At 37.1% G+C, this 22,442-nt stretch overlaps 1 protein-coding gene across 2 annotated transcripts in view; it reads right to left on the reverse strand.

Annotated features, from left to right (window-relative positions):
• Window positions 1-1,234: 1,234 nt before the first annotated feature.
• The window catches only part of LOC136858315 (probable Rho GTPase-activating protein CG5521), a 709,838-nt gene continuing 688,630 nt past the window's right edge, over window positions 1,235-22,442 (reverse strand). For both annotated transcript variants that reach the window (XM_067137762.2, XM_067137761.2), the window contains 2 exons: window positions 11,991-12,119; window positions 1,235-1,506 (listed from right to left, as the gene is read on the reverse strand). In XM_067137762.2, coding sequence (XP_066993863.2) covers window positions 1,322-1,506; window positions 11,991-12,119 — 314 coding nt within the window. In that variant the 3' untranslated portion in view covers window positions 1,235-1,321. The remainder of the gene's footprint in view (window positions 1,507-11,990; window positions 12,120-22,442) is intronic.

Here is a 22,442-nt window from a genome sequence, read left to right on the forward strand (position 1 = left end):
AAGCTTATTTTTAGGCATATCTTTTTAATTGTAATTTCTTCTTAATGTATTTTATAAGCTGAGGATGATTCCAAGGGAATCAAAACCGGTACATATTTATTCAATTTGTATAAATTGTACCTGTTAAAGTGTTGACTGGTGGAACAACCATCGTTTAAGTATTATATGAAAAACTAATTTGTCGGGAACATGTGAAGCCAGTGTGTGGAGAATGTGTGGAACAAGTGAACATGCAACAGAAAGTAATGGACCATGAGTGAAGTGTAATCAAGCTTTATCTTTGAATATCCTCTACAGTTCTTACCCTCTGCCCTTCCCTCTGTACCCAACGGGTGTTTATCATAAGTGACTCTTTTGATACAGCAAGTGTGTGTCTACTGTAAACAAAGTAATGTAAACAACTGAGTGATGCCACTGTATGTGTAAGCATTATGAGAACAAGAATAATTCAATATCCATTCTTATTATCACAAGTTGTACATTACCATAATTAATCTGAAACTATTACAATTGATCTACTACACAAATGTATCAACATTTACAATTTAGAATTAAGGAGATCTTTGCTTGTAGGTAATTTTTACCCATATGTCTGTCTTGCGTCTCAACAGAGCGCGCGCGTCCTGCTGGGTTACGAAAAGACTAGGTAAACAACCAACACAGAATCTATTACTTGGATAACAGCCCTAGATGCAGATCTGTGGTGACTGATTGGTTTAGAGTTTTTCTAACACATCCACATCAATATAATTTAATTTCAGCTAATTTACTGCCACACTTACCTTCAACTCTGAGGGGACCCAATACCTAAATATGTCAACTTCTCTCTAAAACTGCAGTAGTTCGAATTTCAGCTAATGCATGTGGATTTCATGGAATAAAATGTTGTGTACCCATGGTCAGTTTCCAAATAGAACTGGAGGTCCTGTGACTACGAATATGATATCAACAGGCACATAAAATTACAAATATATTTGCTTGGACAATGGTATGATCAACAACCAACTGTTAGTTAATATATTGATTATAGCAGTTTGATTCATCAGTATGCATTAATGCACTATTTTCTTCCATGTAAAAAAGCACCTGATTAACAAAATCTTCACTCTAAAGTGAAGGAGTTAACTCCTTTATCAGTAGGTTTACTGTTTGGTACATTGCTAATTTATCATTCAATACTTGGACAAAAATACGAGGCAAGGACCAATAAATAACTAATTCCTTTCTTTAAGCACATAATTTTTTTAGAATCGTTTAATAAAAATTATATATTACATATTCTATTTAAAACAAGAAGACTAAACACTGACAATACAGACAGCTACTTGGATTTTCTGGCAGTGGGGCTGTCAGGTGGTGTAAGGGACTCTGCTTTCACTGTTAATGACTTGCGGGCGGTGCTTTTAAAGGAGAGTTTCTTAAGTGGTCGAGGAGAAATTCCATGCAAGCCTCCATCTGCTGAAGTGGGCTCATTCCCTGCGAACCAAACTCTGATTCCATCCGGACCTGTAAACAAATATATTTTTAAAACAATGTTTTCTAAAATTATTCAAAGCCGATTCCTTTCAGTAAGTTTATATCTTGAATTACTCAATAAATGCATGTTTGAAACTTTTTTGATAATATTCAAGCAATTACTTCATAACGATTACTTCTTTGGTCCAGGTTTCTGTGTATCAATGGATTGCAAAAGAGAGGATTTTTTTAAAGATGAAAAAACTCTGGAAATCATACACTTCATACCCAAGAGTCACAACCGTATTTTAAAAATTGTTTGCAGTCTGTATGCTGAATGATGTAATGAGAGTGTGCAACTTTTGTAAACATGCATATTCAGTATCATTCTGGTGGTTTGACTCGCATTATAAAACCTACAAGGCACTTGAATTAATTTTCACTAATGCCTAATAGTGAGCAGCAGTTCCACAATGTCAACCAGGTTGAAAGTGACTGTGCTGCAAATGCACATACTGTCGGTAGGCTGTAAGAAGCAGTATGTGACATGAATGGTGTGCAAAGTACACAAGTTTTTATCGCACTGATGATATAGGGTTTCATAAAAAAAAAAGAGAGAGAGAGAGAGAGAGAGAGCGCTTTGCAGGAAGCATTATTGATCTCAAGGAATCTGCTGTTGAAAATTATTTACTACTGGAGGCCTATTAAGAGCATGCTCTACCAGACACTTCAAAGATGACATTGACGTGAAGGACAAGGAGCATCCTGGTCAGGCAAAAATGGAAGAGGAATCCTGTCAGATGTTCAAAGAGTTGTTGAAAATACTATATATTGGTGCCAACTGTGATCAATGAAAATGATTCAAAAGCTCAGAAACAGGGTCTCACATGAATTGTGGGAAAGAGACATTGCAAAACTATCATCTATTTGTGACAAAACTAACATCCATTTGTGAACTGCTGCTGTGAAGACATAAACAGAAGCCATTTTTGCATCAAATGGTGGCTAATGATGAAAAGTGGATTTGTTATAATGATCTTAAGTGCAAGAAATCATAGGTGTAAATGCCTGCAATATGCCACAAGACACGACAAGGTTATCCTCCTCTGTGATAACGACAGACCGCTTATCACCAAATCCATAGAGGAAATATTGGATGCGCTTTGATGAGACGTGATACTCTAACCATCTTATTGCTCCATCAGATTACCATTTGTTTCAGTCACTACAATAAGGTCTTTGTGAGCACCACTTCTGTTCTTTCCTGGATATCAAAAAAATGGCACGATGGCTGGACTGCCTCAAATGAACCTGCATTTTACTACTGTGAGATCCATTTGTTATACAAACAATGGGAGAAGTATTGTAGCTTCTAAAGGATACTACTTTGATTAACATATTATGTTGTGAAACTTTCATCCATCTGTAAACTGCATCCTTAATATTTCAAAGTAAATGTATAATAATGTATGATAGTTATGTAGCAAATTAGAATCTTAATATAACAAAGCTACCAACAACAATGTATGCTGTGATGGAATGAAATACACAATACTAGGTTACACACATCCATAGTGCGTATGTAAGGTGATGAAAAAATGATAGATAGATAGATAGATAGATAGATAGATTTATTAACCACCAACAGGCTATTCCCAATTACAGATGGCATACTACTACACCTATAATGTATTTCCTACAACAAACTTATTATTTACATATTATTTACAAATAATCACAAACTATAATGTTAAAAAATTAACATTTTACAATACTACGTAGAAATCTATTATTTTGTCATATGTAATACTGCCTTTCTAATTGTCATTATATCAGAACAGAAGATATCCGCAAATGCCCCAACATTGTTCAGTGACTGTACTAACCACTAACTCCTGTGGTGTTCAGTCCTACACTTGGCCTCATGAAAGGTGACTCTGTGTCTGGTGTTTTGTATCGAAACATGAAGTGGTATTAGTTGCAAGAGCTCTGGACAATCTATTCTATTTGTTGTGCATTTTATTGCAAATATTGCAAATATTGCGTTAGCACACAGCAGTAAATTCTCCATCTGCAACTGTTGGCAGAACTCATCATATAATCAAGATGTCATCTTAATTCTGAAGCCCCTGTAACTCACCCACTTCAAAATATTTACTTGCAATCTCTTTAGTGAATCAATTAAGTATTGTTGGGATGGTATCCAGATCTCGAAACCATATTCCAGCCCTGACCTAACATAGGAAATACATAGAGTTTTCAAGGTTCGAACAGAAACAAAATCCCTACAATTTCTCTTAAGAAAACCCAAAAACCTAAAAGATTTTCTTGTTATAATATCTATATGGTCCTGGATGGAGAGGCCATTTTCATTGCTTAATATGATACTAAATCACTGATCTTATCTACATGGTTGAAATATACACAACTGAAAGGATAATTACAAAGGGCACTAGGAAAGTTTTGCAATGTGAGTGAATGATTTAGACCTTTTCTAAATAATTTCCACCACACTCAATACACTTTTCCATAGGTCGAAACCAGTCACTGAACCAACTCTGCCACTTTTCTTCAGTTGCATTTTCACACTCTTTATCCCATGCTGCCAGAAGCTCCTCGACAGATGCAAAACGCCACCTTTTCAGCTTCATCTTCACTTCTGGGAAGAGAGCCAAAATCACATGGGGCAAGATCAGGACTGTATGGAGGGTGATCAAGCACAGTCAACCCTGAACTGGCAAGAAAATCCATTGTTACGTTAGCGCGATGTGCTGGAGCATTGTCTTGATGCAAGAGCCAAGTGATGAGCTGTGAGAGCCTGGATGACCTGAGGCAGACAAGTCTCACTGTACCACTTCACAGTAACTGTCCTTTGTGTTTCTAGCACAACCCGAGTCAGGATGCCTCATTTAGTGAAGAATACTGCTTCATCCTTTTCTTCACTTACGCACAGTCATAGGAATACCCTCATCTTCAAACAGCCACACCTTGTTCTGGGATTTTGTTGAGGCATCGTAATATTAAAGCCAAGTGTCGTCACCTGTAACGATGCTATTGACCTTACGTGAAGTCCCATTTTCAAACTGTTCTATCATTCTTTTGGCATCATTTCACTATGTGTGCCCTTTGTTCCTCTGAAAGTGAATGGGGCACCCAAAGGGAACAAACCTTTCTAACATGGAGATGGTCGTGTAGAACTGAATGAGTAGCTGGTGCAGGGATGAGGAGGGTCTGTTCTACCTGCCGATATGTCAACCGCTTCTCTTGCTGCAACATTTTCCTCACAGCTTCAATGTTTTCCTCACTCACTGATTCAGACGGTCGACCAGAGTGAGGATCGTCTTCAATCCCAAAATTTCCCCTCTGGAACTCTTTGTACCAGCGGAAAATTGTTGTCTGATGTGGACAGTCTTTCCCCAGCACAGGAGTGATTTCCTCCAGGCACTGGTCAACGGTTAATCCACGAGCAAAATTGTAGCGGATAATTGTGTGATATTCACTTTTAGACCACAATGACATCTTAACTTGCTTTCAATCTCGCTGCTTGGTAACAACTGGTGTGAAGGTCGCACCTTGCTGTCTTCTAGACTAGTTTTCATCCCTCTTTTCATACCTCACCATAACAGAGGTGTCCAGCCAACCGTTTCTGCATATTGCAAAACTTTCCTAGTGCCCTTTGTACACCCGACAGGGGATTTTTTACGAGTGAAGCTGATTACATTGCAGTTATAAACATTGAACTTCAACATCCACTTCTTACACCACTCACTCATACGAAGGGCATCTAAAAGTTTAGTCATTTTCAGACTCTATTACCTTAAAGATTTTTAAATCATCTGCGTATAAGAGACACTTGCTCGACTGAAAGATAGAAGGCAAATCATTTAGCACCAAAATGAATAGAAGGGGGCCTAGAATTGAACCTTGTGGATCACCTGAAGTTGGGTGGTATGGAAAATATAGAAATCCTTCAGATTGATATTCTAAAAGGTAACAAATTATTTTATTTCGGCCATTGAACTGCTGAACTTGGAACTTCTCTACTGGAAATTATAACAACATGCAACTGTAAGTAAGTCTCCTTATCCTATGTAACATGAAGATACTGTGAACTACAGTTATGATTTACCTAAAAACCTCAAGCAATGATACTACAGTGTAATTTAAATTGACTGGTGTGTGAACAGAAATATTTAAATGTTTGCTTTGGAGAAAAGTGAAGTATTAAACCTATGAAAAGGGTACAGTGAACAAATTGCTTCTCTCTTTGGGATTTAAGGTGACCCATGCAGTGCAAGGTGAACACTGTCTGTAAATATTTCTTATTTTTATTATTATCATTTATTCTTTCTGATGTGGCCTGCTAAGGGCCATGTGCCAATTTCAATTCATTTCTTCATACTGTTTTCTCTTTCGTTCTTTCCAATATTCTTTCATCCTTTCACTATGATGTTTCTTTCAATCCTCGGATCACTTCGCACCAGGTTTCTTGTTCAATCTTCCTTGGAATCCTTCCATACTTACTACCTTTTTTTCTGAAAATCTCTCTATCCATAGTTCCTTCTTCTCTTATATTATTACTTATTTTATTATTATTATTATTATTATTATTATTATTATTATTATTATTTTTTCAGGTTTTTATGCAGGTGTGAAATTTATTTTCTGGAAGCCTTGGGCTCTAATTTAAGTCATATTCATTTTATTTCTGTACTGTAGTGTTAATTGGTGTATTTATTTTATTATATATAATAGGAAAAGCACCCAAAAGGGCATATACAATATGATTACATCAAATTTGAAACTATTCTTTGCTAATTTGCGTGATGCTTTTGGTCCTTTTTGAACATAACACAATATAGTATTTTTCGCAGCACTTTCCACAGAGCGAATATATGCAATTCCCGTTTGGTAGGTGGAATTTCTTATTGGTACATAACTTGTGGTAGTAGCCATGAATGGCTAGTCTTGTGATTGTGTGTCTTTGTTCTTCGGTAGCGTTTGTCCATGATCTGTCTTGCATTGCATCGGTACTGTAAAATTCCAAGTCGATGTCCATTCGTTTCCTTTGTCTAGCAGCTAGAAGTGCCTGGTAAGCGTCAGTAGATGGCAGGCTTAGCTTATACCTGATATCCTCTATGAAGAAGGTCTCTCTTGCTAATTCATAGGCAAGTCTCGATGGTGCAAACTTCCCTATTCGCAGGCAGTGCTTTATGAATCTTGTTTTCACCTTTTCAATTCTCTCGAGGTTCTTGTACGTTAGATTTTCCCATATTAGTTCTATGCCATATGTTATTATTGGTGTTATTGTGGCGTCGAAAAGAGTCATAGCTGTATTCAGCGATAAGCGATGAAGGTTCTTGAGTCCACATATGTATTTAATAGCCATTGTTGTCCTTTCTTCCACATGGTAGCTGAATGATCGACCCGTTGTCTGCAGGGTGATGCCTAGGTATTTAAATTTATTAACCACTTCCATCTCTTCGTTGTTCAATAAGAGCGTGTCCTTTGGTGATGCTGTTCCCCCTTTCCTGAATGTCATCTGCGCTGATTTCTTCATGTTTATCTCGAAACCATTCTCCAGTGCCCATTTTGCCAGGGCGTTTAATGTTGTCTGTAATTCCTCTTTGTTGGGGCTTGCTATGACCATATCGTCGGCGTACATCAGGAGCGTCGTCTCCATTGTATTTCGAAGGATATTGGTGATGTTCGCAGTGGCTATGTTGAACAGTGTTGGGCTAATGGGGTCCCCTTGTAGTACACCATTTGTCTGCCTGATTTTGTTAGATGTTGTTATTCCATCATCTACTACAATGTCGTTGTATGTCAAGATGTCTTCTATTATTTTACTAATGTAGTGTGTCTTTCCAATCATGTCTTTGATGTTTTGTAGTAGTTGTTTTCTGTCTATGAGATCGAAAGCCTTTTTATAATCAATGCAGACTGCGTAGTATTTTCCCTTGGGCATTCTTAGTGCTGATTCTATTTCGTCCAGAAGAAATTTTACAGCTTGTGTTGTGTTTCTACCCTTCCTGAACCCGAATTGGCATTCTGGTATTTTTGGGTCTACTTCCTGTTCAAGTCTCCTTGTTAGTATTTTAGTATAGATTTTGAAGGTGTTATTCTCCAGTGCTATTCCTCTGTATGAATTTGTGTCTTTTGTTTCCCCTTTACCTTTGTATAGCATTTTAATCTTCGCAGTTCTCCAGCTTTCCGGTATTGTCCCTGATTGCAGGCATTTGTTGAAGAGGTTGGTCCATAAAGGAAGTAATGTTTCCAATGAGTCTTTTAAGATTTCCATGCAAATATTATCTTCATCTTCATCTCTTCCTGTCGTTTTGGCTACGTATAACGCTTCTAGTGTTTCTGTACGCATTTTGTAACATTTTTCATTAAACCAGAGCTGAGCTCTACGTTGTCTTGGTGGAATAAGAGCTTGTTGAAGTATGTTATTTATTAGTTCTAATGCTCCAGTTGTGTTGCCCCCATCTATGAGCTGCACTGAAGTTTCTATTTGCGTCTCGTTTTGTTTGAGGATATTTATATCAATCTTTCTTGATGGTCTGTCATTGGTGGTCTTAGTAATGTATTTTGTCTGCATATTTTCTATTTCAAATGTAGTTTCAATGGGGATATGTTTTCTGACTGGCGCTGCAGAAAACGACCATAAACCTTCTTGGGCCAGATTTCGGACATATTTTCCTCTATAAAATACTAAATCAATTGAACTGGTGCCATTGTGTGTGAAGTATGTTCTGAGTTCTGGGTCGTTTATGAGTTTGAAGCCTTCCTCGCTGAGTGTTTCCAGGATCAGTTCGGTCTTGTTACTGATTTTATCTATTCTGCAGTTAAGATCTCCTGCTAAAAGGACTGACTCATCATGTTTCACCTCCGTCAATGCTTTCATTAGATGTTCTATTGCATCTTCCGTTGTCCAATGTGGGGGCATGTACAGGCCTACTGTTGTGAGAAGTGTTGTTCTTGTAATTAGCAAATCGTCTTCTTTCGTGGCGCTGGTTATGTTTCCAATAGTCGGTTTGAAGAAGCATGAAACACCTCCCTTCGGCCTGCCGTCGGTAGACTTTGCGAATGAATGTGTACTGTAAAATCCTTGGATGTGTACTGGTTCTAAGAGGAAAGTCTCTGTTGCGATTATAATATCTATGTTTACAAGTGTTTCGTGGGGAATATGTATCAAGGCATTTCTCGCACCTTCCGTGTTCCATAGCAGTAGTTTTAGCTGTGTGGTTTTATTAGTGTTGGGGCGGAAATTCCCATTCATTTCTTCCTTGGCTTTGCATGAAGAGAAATCTTCGGAATACTATATCCTTTGGCCAGAAGTCTGCACTATATACAAGATCCATATATTTGTATGGTATCCCTACCTTGAAGGATTTCCTGTTGGCAACCGTTCTGAGTTCTTCACATTCTGTCTCCCTTTCTATTTTGTTTTTCTCTAGATATTTCTTTATTGATTCCGTTGAAGTTCCCTTGCTTGCTCTACCAATAAATAGCCAGACTTTTCGTTCCGCAGCCCTTAGCTCGTAGCTATCATCCGGTTTAGTTCCTGTGGATTCATCTGCTTTCCGTTTATGTCTCCTTCGCATCTCGGCCCTTTCTTCTACAGTGCTCCGGTCATTCTTCCGTTGTGCAGAAATGTCCTGTATCAGTTCACTTTGATTCGTATCTTCTTTGTCTTGATCATTGGGTAATTTAACGATGTCTCTTCTCTCTTTGTCTCTGCTTTCACCATTTTGATTTTCTACATTTGGACTATGTTCGGCGTTTCTGGTTGGTTCTTCATTCTCCTCTCTGTTTGGTATGTTTGGTGCTTTTCGTCTTGCAGTTACTCTTGGGAGGCATTGGTCAAATTCTGTCTTTATTGCCATTTGGATCTCTTCTCTCATTGTTACTCCAATATTTTCGATCTTCATTACGTCTTGGATTTTTTGCGCGAGTTTCGTCATTATTGATTATTCTGTATCTTTCCTTTTTATGGAGCGTGGTTTGCAATCCACACAAATCCATGTGAGCTTGCAATGCTCCCTCTGCATGATGTTGAATTCCCCTCTCGTTAGTCCACTGCTTTCAAGGTGTTGCCATCTATCGCATTCTTCGCATTCTATTGATTCTTCATTGGAGAGAACTTCCTTCGCACAGGTGGCGCAGTTTACCACTTTCTCCATGTCGACACTCTGGTCAGTTGCCTGGTCGCCTGGTATATCTACGTATCTATGTACTCTGGTCCCAAAATGGCGGATCTTTTCGTATGTTCAGTGAATGATTGTTTTAAGTCTTAAGATAGTTCTACGTTGTATTCCTTACCACTTCGACTTTCTATTGACTCACTGCACTAAACTTTACAATCACTATCACTTTATAATACTATCTCTACACTTGGTATAATGATTTGTCACTTTGGTGTTAGGGCACTTCGATCGTCTTTCCTTCGATCTAGTAGGCCGTGATTTCATTTTATTATCTAGGCCATTGTTTCACTCGGTTCAGGTTATGATTAGTTTTGAATACTTGGTTCTTATGTGCATTGTTATGCAATTAGCGTCTGCTTCATTATCTTATCTCATTATTATTTGATGTGACCATTGTCTTAGAGGAGTGTCAGTTGTAACTGGCAGTTTATAGACAAATGGGCGTCACCTATTCTTGGTCTTGAAAAATGTTATTAATATGTGAATTTAAAATTAGTTTTGGGGTTGAAAGGTTCATGAAAGGAATGTCGTGTGTGGTTCATTAAGTTACTAAAAGATTGTAATGTGTAATATCACCTTATTATTTAATCAGTTGTTTGTGAAAAGGTGACAGATTGGTTGTCAGTTGTGACCATACATTAGTGAAAGATGAACTTCAGTCAAAATTTTGAAATGACTCGAAACGTAAATATTATCAGTTGTGGTGTATGTTTTGGTGAATAATTAATGCTTTTAGAAATTTGAATGGTAAATAGTACCTTTAGAGGAGGTCTCCGACATTAGAAATTCAACTTTAATTCTCCGAATTGATAAAACATAAACCAACGTGAATATGAATGAAATTATATTGCAATACCACCAGTAGATTTATAAAGGGTTCGAACCCCACTGTTGGCAGCCCTGAAAATGGTTTTCCGTGGTTTCCCATTTTCACACTAGGCAAATGCTGGGGCTGTACCTTAATTAAGGCCACGGCCACTTCCTTCCCACTCCTAGCCCTTCCCTGTCCCATCGTTGCCATAAGACCTATCTGTGTCGGTGCGACGTAAAACAACTAGCAAAAAAAAAAAAAAAAAAAAAAAGATTTACAAAGTATGGCTAAAAGGCAATTCACGCATGAAATTTTGATTTTGATTTTCAAATCTTCGTATGTCAAGTATTGTAAATTATGAGACGGCTTATGCCAAGACATTTAAGAGTTTCTGTTGTGTTAATTCAAGTCATTGGTGTTCCTTTTCTCTGTGATATTATTGGTTCATTAAAACAGTTTATTTTTTTATTGAGATTATTATTATTTAAGGAAGCTGTTAAGATATTAATTCTAAATGGTGACAAACCCTATATTTCCCGGCTGCTTTAAATAAAATTTTCTGAGAAAATGAGTTTTGGTTTGTCTTCTACAGAATTTTTTTTTTGGGGGGGGCGACGACTTATATTTAAGGTAAGTGTTTGGTTCATTTCATTTTCTTGGTATGCTTTTGGTTTTCTTGTAATTGCTTTGTTTTCTTCTTCACTCTGCTCTTATCACATACTACCACTTAGTGGGCCATTTGTGAAAGCGTAGCCCTGGTCGCCGATGCATTTTTATATGTGCTTGTTGTTGGTATTTTGTGTTGTGGTGTGACACGGGAGAGTCCATAAAGAAAATTATATTACAGCCAATTTCTGTGCCATGTACACTATTCAAAATCCATTCACAAAATCTACTCCTGGATACAGGGTCACTCAGTTTAACTTCTTGAATTACAATAATTATATAGAGTTTTAACTTCAGTAACTTTGTAGCCTATTGAACAGAGGAATAAGAAATTTCCACTTCACGAGAAAGACATCACATTGTTTTTGTATGAGAACATTCCAATTCATGTCCAATGTTACCTACAGATTTTTCTGCATTTCTATGCCTTTTATCATGAATACTTTCCATTTTACAACATTTATTTACTAATCTGTGAATCAAACTTTTGGAATCTGAATATCAGGGAATCTCTCTTGAAACAATCTCTGTACAACACAAGCCGATTCTTTACGCATGTACAAATCATGAATAAATACTCTTTGGGAAATCAAATACCCAAACTTAATTAATACAGTGTATTACACCTAATAACTAACATGCTGTCACCTGATGAAAACTTCATTAACATGCAAGAACAAGTGTATGTGCATACATTCCTAGAGTTAAACTTGTACTGACCTCCTCCTCTCTGGCTCCTGGCCAGCTTTCAAATATGGGAACGAGAGCTCGGTCTATTGCACATGAAGGGTAAATCATCCAATATTATAGGCTATCGATTAATTTGATATTATAGAACATCATCTCACCTCTCAGACGTGTATCTGAACCAGCAGAATTATGTCGTGGATGGTGAGAGTCTAATAAGGCTGCAGCTAGAGTTGAACTAGGAGCAGAAGGACAGCTGGGCTCAGGGCTGCGTGAACTTAGAGAAGTTCCTAGAACATAAATTCAAATTGAGATAAAACATTAAACATGACTAGCTGAAATAGCATACATGATTCCATTATATCTGTATGTCTTGTGAATGGAAGGCCCTATCAATCTTTGGTTGCCATAAAATAAAACAGTGTTTCACTTACAAAGACTAAAACCCATTTTCTTACTGTAAAACTTTATGAGAAATATGTCTGATAACTTATAATATTGTGACAATAAGTACAGTATATATGGTTAGGGAAATGTGCAGTGAAGGTCTATTGGAAGTTGATGTTGGGTAACTGAGGAAAACAATTTCTATGATGATCAAGAGAGGGATATTAAAGTTTCTCTGAATACATAGACTGTAGTAATCATAATCAGGGATTAGAGGTATTAGAGAGTAAAGCATACTGCTATATAATGAACTTGAGACATTTTCTCAAGTTTACACTACAAAGATATCATACACCAAATGTATGAGAAATGCAACACATAAGAGGCTGTTATACTATCTGGTTGGGTTTTTCTTTTCACGTATAGCCTCCGGAGAGGCCTGGAGAAGGTTTTTCAAATTGATGTCTATAGGTGAACTGCATATCTGTGAGGATGGGACCCTACTTATGAGCAATTCCCGGAGCCAAAGGAATTAAACAATAAAGGTTAAAATCCTCAGTCCAGCTGGGAATCGAACCCCGGGTTCTGTGAACGAAAAGCCACCATGCTACATACTATCTCGTAAAGGTAGGCATAACGTCACAAGTTTTATGAGTAAAAAACCCGTATTAACAATGAGGGTGGTAACATAGAGTAAGAGGCAATATTTCTATTGTGGTTCGTGGTGTGGGTTACTGTAGTCACATCCTAGTTTGTGAACCATGGGCATCGGCTGAATGGTCTAGTAAGTGGTCCTGATATTCGGGATACCAGTTGCTATGGAATGGGAGTGGGCATTTTGGACATATTCTGAGTAATGACCCTCCTTGTGTTCAGGTGGCTAGGACTGAACAATCCACCAGAGGTCCCTAACTTGTTAGAGGAGAGATCTTCATTGGGACTATGTGTAAGTAGGGTAGCATTCGGCTTCCAGAATCTACCGACCTCAGAACATTTTAAGGAAACCTTGGACCAATGGGAGTAATGGAGTTCCACTTCCATGTGACAGGTGAGGGACTCCTTGGAAACAACTTGGTGAATGAAATGGAATTCGATGGGGAGCTATCAATATTAATAGGCCTTAAGAAAGAAAGAACTGGCTGAGTCGGCAAAGAGGATGCACCTGGATGTGTTAGGAGTTAATGATATTTGGGTAAGGGGAGAAAACAAGGAAGAGATACAGTAGAAAATTATAATGTGTTCTTGATGGATGTTAAAAAGGGAATGGCATAGTGTGGGGTAAGATTGTTGATCAGAAATACTATTACACGCAACATCATTTATGTGCCTGACATTAACTAACGAATGATGTGTGTACATTTGGCAGTTGGAGGAATTAGGATGAGAATTGTGCAGTAGTCCTTTTTTAGTGAATCTGCTTATTTTGGGGTAATTTGTTTAACGACTTTGTTTTTATAAGTATTCTCCATTACATGACAGTTGTGTTGATATAGTTTTGATGTACAGAAATGACCGGGCGAGTTGGCCGTGCGGTTAGGAGCGCGCAGCCATGAGCTTGCGTCCAGGAGATAGTGGGTTCGAACCCCAATGTCGGCAACCCTGAAGATGGTTTTCCATGGTTTTCCATTTTCACACCAGGTAAATGCTGGGGCTGTACCTTAATTAAGGCCACGGCCGTTTCCTTCCCATTCCTAGGCATTTCCTTTTCCATCATCTCCATAAAACCTACCTATGTTGGTGCTACATAAAACAAATAGCAAAAAAATGTACAGAAATGTGATTATAGATATACAGTACATATAATTATTTATGCATGCCTTTTATTGTGATAACATTTGCTGTTAACACTCTGTATATTGCATGCTTCTCTCTCAGCAATGCCCCAATCAGAACACTGCTATGTTAATGTGTGACAGATGACAATGTGACAAGCGACAGGAGATAACCAGGATTTGAAGGAAGCCTGGTTTAAATGGATGGCACTGAAAAGTGATATTTATTATTGTAATGTTGAAAAATGTATTCTTCATTTGCAAGCTAAGTCTAAATCCTTTGAAACTGATGATGTGAAATCGTTCGATCAGTTCTGCAATTTCAAACAATTCCTGAACAAGAGTAGTAATGTAAGTCAGCTGACTATAATTCACAGTTATTAAAACTTGCAGAATACTTTTTCCCTATAATAGGGAACAATGCAAATGTAGAAATACTATTTTCATTGATCTCAGCAAAATGGGCTCGTAATAGGCACCGTTTCAAAGTAGAATCCGTGAAAATCTTAATGGTTCAATATAATGCAAAGGAATTTACATGTATATCTTTTTTGAAATATATGTTAGGCATGCAAAAACTCCTGAAGGCAACTGAATATTCATAATAAAAGTACTAGCAAGGCATGTAAATTAGTTTCAATGTTTAAATTTTGTATGAATTTACTATGGAAATAGATCAACTTTGTTTATGTATGTGAAAATTAGAATATGTGTCTAAATTCAAACTCTCAATAGAAGATTTTTGTGTCCTCTTTTTTCTGGCAATATCCTCCTTTTTAAATAGTTTTGTCTTCTCTTTTATCTATTTGCATCTGGTCACCCTAAGGATATGGGAAGGTGATAGGTGAATGTGGGGAAGATATCATATGGAAGCTAATAGGAATGAAAAATGTTTACTGGACTTCTATACGAGTATGGGATTAGCAGTTACGAATACTTTCTTCAAGATAAGGCTATTCAATGCTACACTTGGGAGGGTTACGAACACCAGATCCAAAATGGACTGTCACAACAAAATTTTAATTCAGGCAATCTGTTAGGAATGTGGAGGTTTTCTGGGGATATTTTGATGATGCATACCACTACCTTATCTAGAGTGAACTAAGTATCCTGACGCAAATGTAATAAACTGATATAACTTGAAAAGAATATTCTTTAACCCATGAGCAAATAATGCAAGTATCGAGCTCGAATTATTATTATTATTATTATTATTATTATTATTATTATTATTATTATTATTATTATTATTATTATTATTATTATTTGTGAGGTAAGGCTATGAAGTATTTACATCCATTTATTAGCATTATTATTATTATTATTATTATTATTATTATTTACATAATTAAGTACAGATGATCATATTTTTTGTGAGGTTATGTCATGAAACATGTGCTGTATATATATTCATATGAGTTTAGTTAATGTAAGAATCTGTAATGAATAGTATATAATTTATTATTACCTGTAGCCTATATAAGATGTAAAATTCAAAGTAACATTGTGCAACCTACTGTAACATCCTGAATAACACTAGAACTATGTAGAACCTTCCTTACAATTGTAAATATGCATTAGGCACTCTAGAATTTACGAGAAAAGGTGTTGTGTAAATTCTTCTAGAAGCCTGGCCAGGCAATATGTATAAGGAGGTGGTCTTGATGTTGGAGTAGAGTTATTGTTTAACAGATGTTTTTGTGAACACGTGTAGTGTTTATGCCGACATGCCAGTGTGGCAGTCAGCAGTCAACTGTTTCAAGGTTGCAGTCTCCATGTGCTTTGTGATAGGCAGTTGTTAAAAATGGTAGTTTGGTGGTGGTGTGTGTTTAATGTGTAACCTGAAAATAATTGCAAACAAAACCCATGTACGCAAGTGACAGCATTTTGTGTGCATCTTTGTGGCTACATCAATCCCAATTAACAAGACTAAAAGCCCGATCCGTGCATTATGTATATTGTGTGGAGGATCTTTTCACTCCCGAACTTAGAGCTAATCTTAGGAAGTATGTTCTAAATTGCTAATATCTGCAATGGCACTGTCACATGATATTAATTCTCTTGAAATGTTAGTCCCCGAAATTGGGACTCTTGTCCTCCGAGGCTTCACTAAGATCCTGAGACACCACCTCTACAGCTACAGCTCTGAAATGCCACAGTAATTATACTGTTTTTTTATAATTTAGAGTTTTCTTCAATTAATAGAAATGTACAGAAAATTTGACAATGTTTTACATTGTACTAAGTGGCAGCCTGTAAATACAGGAGGTCTTTCCTAAATAAATGGAAATGTATATGAAAAGGCAGTACGCAAATGACCCTACAAAAGTTAACAGTTTCCTGTCTGACAATGCACAGCAGTATTACAGAAAACTATTTGAATTGTGTATACATGGTGGTGCCACTGGTAAAAATGACGAAAGTGAGCCTGATACAAAATATATATGAAATACTTTATGTTCATTACGTGAGCTTAATTGGCAAAGAGAAAATATTGAGCAAAGGATATGACAAGATATAATCATTTTGGCAGTTACAGAATGTCTTGAGATATAAAGTATCAAACCATCGTAAACAGACATTTCAAAACATGTGTTTGATATGTATTAACACTAGATAATATGTTTTCTTAAATTACAGTATTTCTTGTTTTCCAAACATTTGAATAAGATGGCATATTAAGTAAACCATTTGTTATACTCATTTCTTACGGAAAGCATACACTAATTTATTTCAGGCTTCTTGTTATTTCGGTCATCAGTTCATATATGGGTTTGATGCAGCTTCCATGCCATTCTGTCCTATGCTAACCTTTCCCTTTCTACGTAACTACTACACCATAACGAACCCCAGAACCCCATATTTGACCAAATCATTCTCTTTTCACCATCGTAATTCAGTATCTCTTTATTCAAGATCCGGTCTACAGTACCCACCTTGCTTGCTTGCTTGCTTGCTTCAGAAGTGGTATCGCTATCATGTAGAATCAACAAATAATTTAATCTGTAATGATTTTTGTGCACAGGAAGAAATGAAGATATTGAACTCAGTGATCCAGTGTGTTCATTTATTTATTTAGACAACAGTACGCTATTCCAATGGCTGGCGCAGGTGGGCGAGCAAATCTGGCTCCTCTCTCATGTTCATAGTTGTTCTGTGTTTAGTATAGTAGTCCTGGTACAAAACCAGTGCTATGACAACCATAAATAAAGCAAACATTACTACATGTAACAGCAAAAGTTGCAGACAATGACATTCCGTCAGAAAGGAATGCAAGACATTTTGCGGACTGAGAAGGAAGTGGCAGATGCCATATTAGCAATTTTGCAAGATGAGTCAGTGGAATGCGTAGTGTCATATTTATCTCGACTGTGGACACTGCACATGTGGAGTGAACTGATGGCGATACAGATGAAAGTGATATAGAAATAGATCTATAATCACAAAGAATGGGTTGTCCACCTAATCAATTATATCTTATCAATTATATCAATTATATCTTGTTCTTTGTGATTATAGATACTAAGTATCAATACGGACATGAAACTGATAGATTACAATAGAAATAGATGCCCGGCTATGTAGTTCATCGTCTTAAGTTGGAGCCACAACTCCCAGCTCTAGGTGAAGCATAGATAACAAACAACCATTGTCCAGCAAGTGGGTACAAGACATAATTACGTACGTGAATGATCAACCACAATATAGGAAAGAGGAGTAATTTACAAACAGACTTTGTATAAGTGTGCAGCAATATGACCATGTGGAATATAAGAAAAACTATGGTACTTCAAGGGAGGACAATGTGAACTTGTTAAAAATACTGTTGTTTATGCTATTCAAGAATGCTCGAGACAAGTTACATGATGTGCACGATAATGATCTAATATGTACAGTAGAAAAATTTAGATATTAGCTGGAGAAAGACGAGGGCCACGAAAGGCGTGAAAATGAAAAACTTCTTAGGCCTCGAATGCTCTAATACCATCAAGGTTGGAAAGGCGCAAAACAAGAGTTGACCAAGGGAGGTTGGATAGGATGGATGGAGGTGTGGTGCCTGACACAAGTAAATGGAAGCAATGCCATAGCTCAACTTAGGCCCTGTGGTTCTTAATCCACACTCCCCAGTGGAGAGCACCCGAGGCCCCTTTCATTCACCTCTTATGACAGGCAGGAGATACCATGGATGTATTCTACTTCCCCCACCCACAGGGGGTTATGAAGAGTGGACATTGTTCAAAAATAACATTAGTAGAGCTGCTGAAGAAATGTTAGGAAGAAAGGCAAGATAAGTAGGGATCAGTGGATAACTCAGGTAGATACTAGACCTGATTGATGAACAGCACAAACATGAATAAAAATACTGTAATGGGTGGGGGGCAGAAAAGAATGAAATAGAAAGTGCAAGACATCTGAGGAAGAATGGCTGAAAAAGAAGCGTGCAAGGATAAAATTGTATTTTTGTAGGAGTATAGGTAAATCCTGGAAACTTTTGGAGAAAGGAAAACTAGGTGCATTCAACAATTGTATGAAGGGAAGAAAGTAGAAAAGTTTCTGGAGAAAGAAAGGGCTGTTGATGCTCATGAAGTGGGAGTCCCAATATTGAGGTCAGAATTCAACAAAGCATTGGAAAACCTAAATAGGATCAAGGTAACTGGCATTGACAATATACCCTCCTAATTACTGCCTTGGGAGAAACCAGCAAGGCAGGGTTATCCCCTGTTAGGTGTACGATTTATGATACAGGAGAAATGCCAACTGATTTTAAAAACAATGTTGTTATACCTAGTCCTAAAAAAGTCGGCACTGACAAGTGTGAAAACTACCACACTATTGGTTTATTATCAAGCAAAGCAAAGCAAAGCAAAGTAATCTCTGTACAGGCCATGAAGGCCCTTGGAGGGGTTGAAGGTAAAGGCTTTCACTATCTGTAACTTCAGCATTAGTTTAATATCTCTTACATGAAACATTTTAATGTATATTTGCAGAAGAATGAAGTAACAAGTTGAAGCCTAGTTAGGAGAAGTCTAGTTTGGCTTCAGAAGAAGAGTAGGAACATGCAAAACAATGTTAAGTTGGCCCACATACATGGGATTTGAATACGTTGATTGGACAAAGCTGTTTGAGATTCTGAAGAATCTGAAAGTGTACAGGATAAAATACTGAGAAAGGAAGATTATCTACAATATGTACAAAAATCAGTCGGCAGCAATAATAATCTAGGGCAGTGCTAAAGAAGCAGCAGTCCAGAAAGTAAACTGTATTAGCTGTTTACAGGTGGTTAAGTTATAAAGTGAAAATATATACAACAGCTACACAGTGCAGTTCATATAAAATATTTCAAATAAAACTGATATTTGTCTAATGATCAAATTCTATTTGGCACTGTTGTAACCTCAATACATATACAATTATTCTTATTAGTTCGATGTGAATTCTGCATCCAATGGATGACAGTGACAATGAGCCTTTTAAGGATAAAACCTCTTGTCTATATTAGGAGACAAAACAATAGGGTTACAGCACCTGACACCAGAAGTCAGAAACCGGTCTTCATTAATCTGTGCAAGTGAATAGTTTGGTGAATGAGGCTACATCAACATCAAATTTATATTAAATATAACCCCTTAGGCAACAGAGTTATTATAGAACCATCTACAGACCACAACCTCAATGTAGTTATGTGAGTTAGCAGTTGATGAAAGCATGGAAGATATCAGAAAAGAACACTAGGCTGGATACATGGTTATTGGTAGCATACTGGCAGATGTGTGTACATTCACTAACTGCTTATTGTATTCGAATGTGACAGTTGACTTTGTGATCATAGACATAGGACCTCTAGTTTTATGTGGTCTGAATTATCATAGGTTGTAACTTTTCATTTCAAAACCCATACATGCACTGGCCAGGATTAGAAACACCACAGCCCTGGCAAAAAGCCATACTGGTTAACTATTATGCACTACTAATTAAAGAGTAAACCTAGTAATAAAGTAATGAGCTACTATGAGAGACTTTGTCTCATTATCAAAAACTGATGCCTGCTCGGCACAATGTCCAATTTATAATGTCCAATAACAAACCGTTTATATTGGTATTATAAATTACTCATTCAGGACAAATATTTCAGGTCCCCTATGGAACTCAACATCTCTATATATCTGATGGCCAGGCAGACATCAATTTTTGTTAATGATTCAAAGTCTCTCATTTTGCATTAGCTCTGCCGGTGGCTCCGAATAGCCTATGCAGTGGCCTCCACGGTATGCACTAGCCATGCATTTTGGTGGGTGTGCTATTTACCAACTGATGAGCCCGACTCAGCACACTGGGGAGAAACACTGGCAACCAGGAATGACTTACCTGGAAAATTTATAATGTCCAATAATGGACCATTTATATTGGTATTACATACCACTTAGTTGAGCAGCTCATCTCCTTTCTCCCAAGTCTTCCCACCCCAAACTATGCAACATTTTTGTAACACTACTCTTTTGTCGGAAATCACCCACAACAAATCGAGCTGCTTTTCTTCGGATTTTTTCCTGTTCTTGAATCAAGTAATAAGTAATCCAGGTGAGGGTTTCATACGCTGGAACCATACTCTAGTTGGGGTCTTACCAGAGATTAATATGCCCTCTCCTTTACATCTTTACTCTTCTTATCCTTTAGCGCTTGTCCCACCTGTGGCAGGGTCCGCTGTGTGGATTCGTTGTATCCATTTAATTTGGTCTCGGGCCATATCTGGATGTAGTCTTACAGCTTTTGGGTACCCTCATAACCATGTGCAGAGATCTGTACCCTTTATTAACAATCATATTTATGTGATCACCCCAATGAAGATCTTTCCTTATTTTAATACCTAGGTAATTACAATGATCCCAAAAAGGAACTTCCACAATGCAGTAATTAAAACTGAGAGGACTTTTCATATTTGTGAAACTCTGAACCTGAATTTTAACCACATTTATCATCATACCATTGCCTACTGTCCATCTCACCAACATTATCAAGGTCATTTTGCAGTTGCTCACAATCTTGTAACTTATTTATTACTCTGTACAGAATAACATCATCTGCAAACAGCCTTATCTCTGATTCCACTTCTTTACACATATCATTGATCTATATAAGAAAACATAAAGGTCCAATAATACTGCCTTGAGGAATTCCCTCCTTAATTATTACAGGGGAAGATAAAGCTTCACCTACTCTGTTTTCTAGAAATATGGCCACCCATTCAGTTACTCTTTTTTTCTAGTCCAATTGCACTCATTTTTCCCAGTAGTCACCCATGATCTACCCTATCACATACTTTACATAGGTCAATCGCAATACAGTCCATTTGACCTCCTGAATCCAGGATATCTGCTATATCTTGCTGGAATCCTACAAGTTGAGCTTCAGTGCAATAACCTTTCCTAAACCCAAACTGCCTTCTGTCAAACCAGTTATTAATTTTGCAAACATGTCCAATATAATCAGAAAGAATGCTTTCCCAAAGCTTACCTGCAATGCATGTCAAACTGACTGGCCTGTAATTTTCAGCTTTATGTCTATCATCCTTTCCCTTATACACAACGGCTACTATAGCAACTCTCCATTCATTTGATATAGCTCCTTCATGCAAACAATAATCAAATAAGTACTTCAGATATGGTACAATATCCCAACCCATTGCCTTTAGTATATCCGCAGAAATCTTGTCAATTCCAGCCACTTTTCTAGTTTTCAACTTTTGTATCTTACTGTAAATGTCATTGTTATCATAGCTAAATTTTAATACTTCTTTAGCATTAGTCACCTCCTCTATCTGGACATTATCCTTGTAACCAACAATCTTTACATACTGCTGACTGCCTTTTAAAGACCCTCGTATACACACTCCCCTTGATCATTATTGATTCCTGGAATGTCCTTCTTGGAACCTGTTTCTGCCTTAAAGTACCTATACATACTCTTCCATTTTTCACTAAAATTTATATGACCACCAACTATGCTTGCCATCATGTTATCCTTAGCTGACTTCTTTGCTACATTTAATTTCCTAGTAAGTTCCTTCAATTTCTCCTTACTTCCATAGCCATTTCTATCTCTATTTCTTTCCAATCTGCACCTCCTTCTCTTTACTTCTCTGTTATAATATAATGGATCTTTACCATTGCTTACCACCTTTAAAAGGACAAACCTATTTTCACATTCCTCAACAATTCCTTTAAACCCATCCCAGAGACTGTTTACATTTTTATTTACTGTTTATCACCCATCATAGTTACTCTTTAAAAACTCTCTCATGTCTGTTTTATCAGGCATATGGTACTGCCTAATAGTCCTAATTTTAATACCTTCCTTTCTTTCACATTTATTTTTAACTACGACAAAAACAGCTTCGTGATCACTAATACCATCTATTATTTCGGTTTCTCTATAGAGCTCATGTGGTTTTACCAG

Source organism: Anabrus simplex, chromosome 1 (assembly GCF_040414725.1).
Source record: "Anabrus simplex isolate iqAnaSimp1 chromosome 1, ASM4041472v1, whole genome shotgun sequence".
Lineage (NCBI taxonomy): Eukaryota > Metazoa > Arthropoda > Insecta > Orthoptera > Tettigoniidae > Anabrus > Anabrus simplex.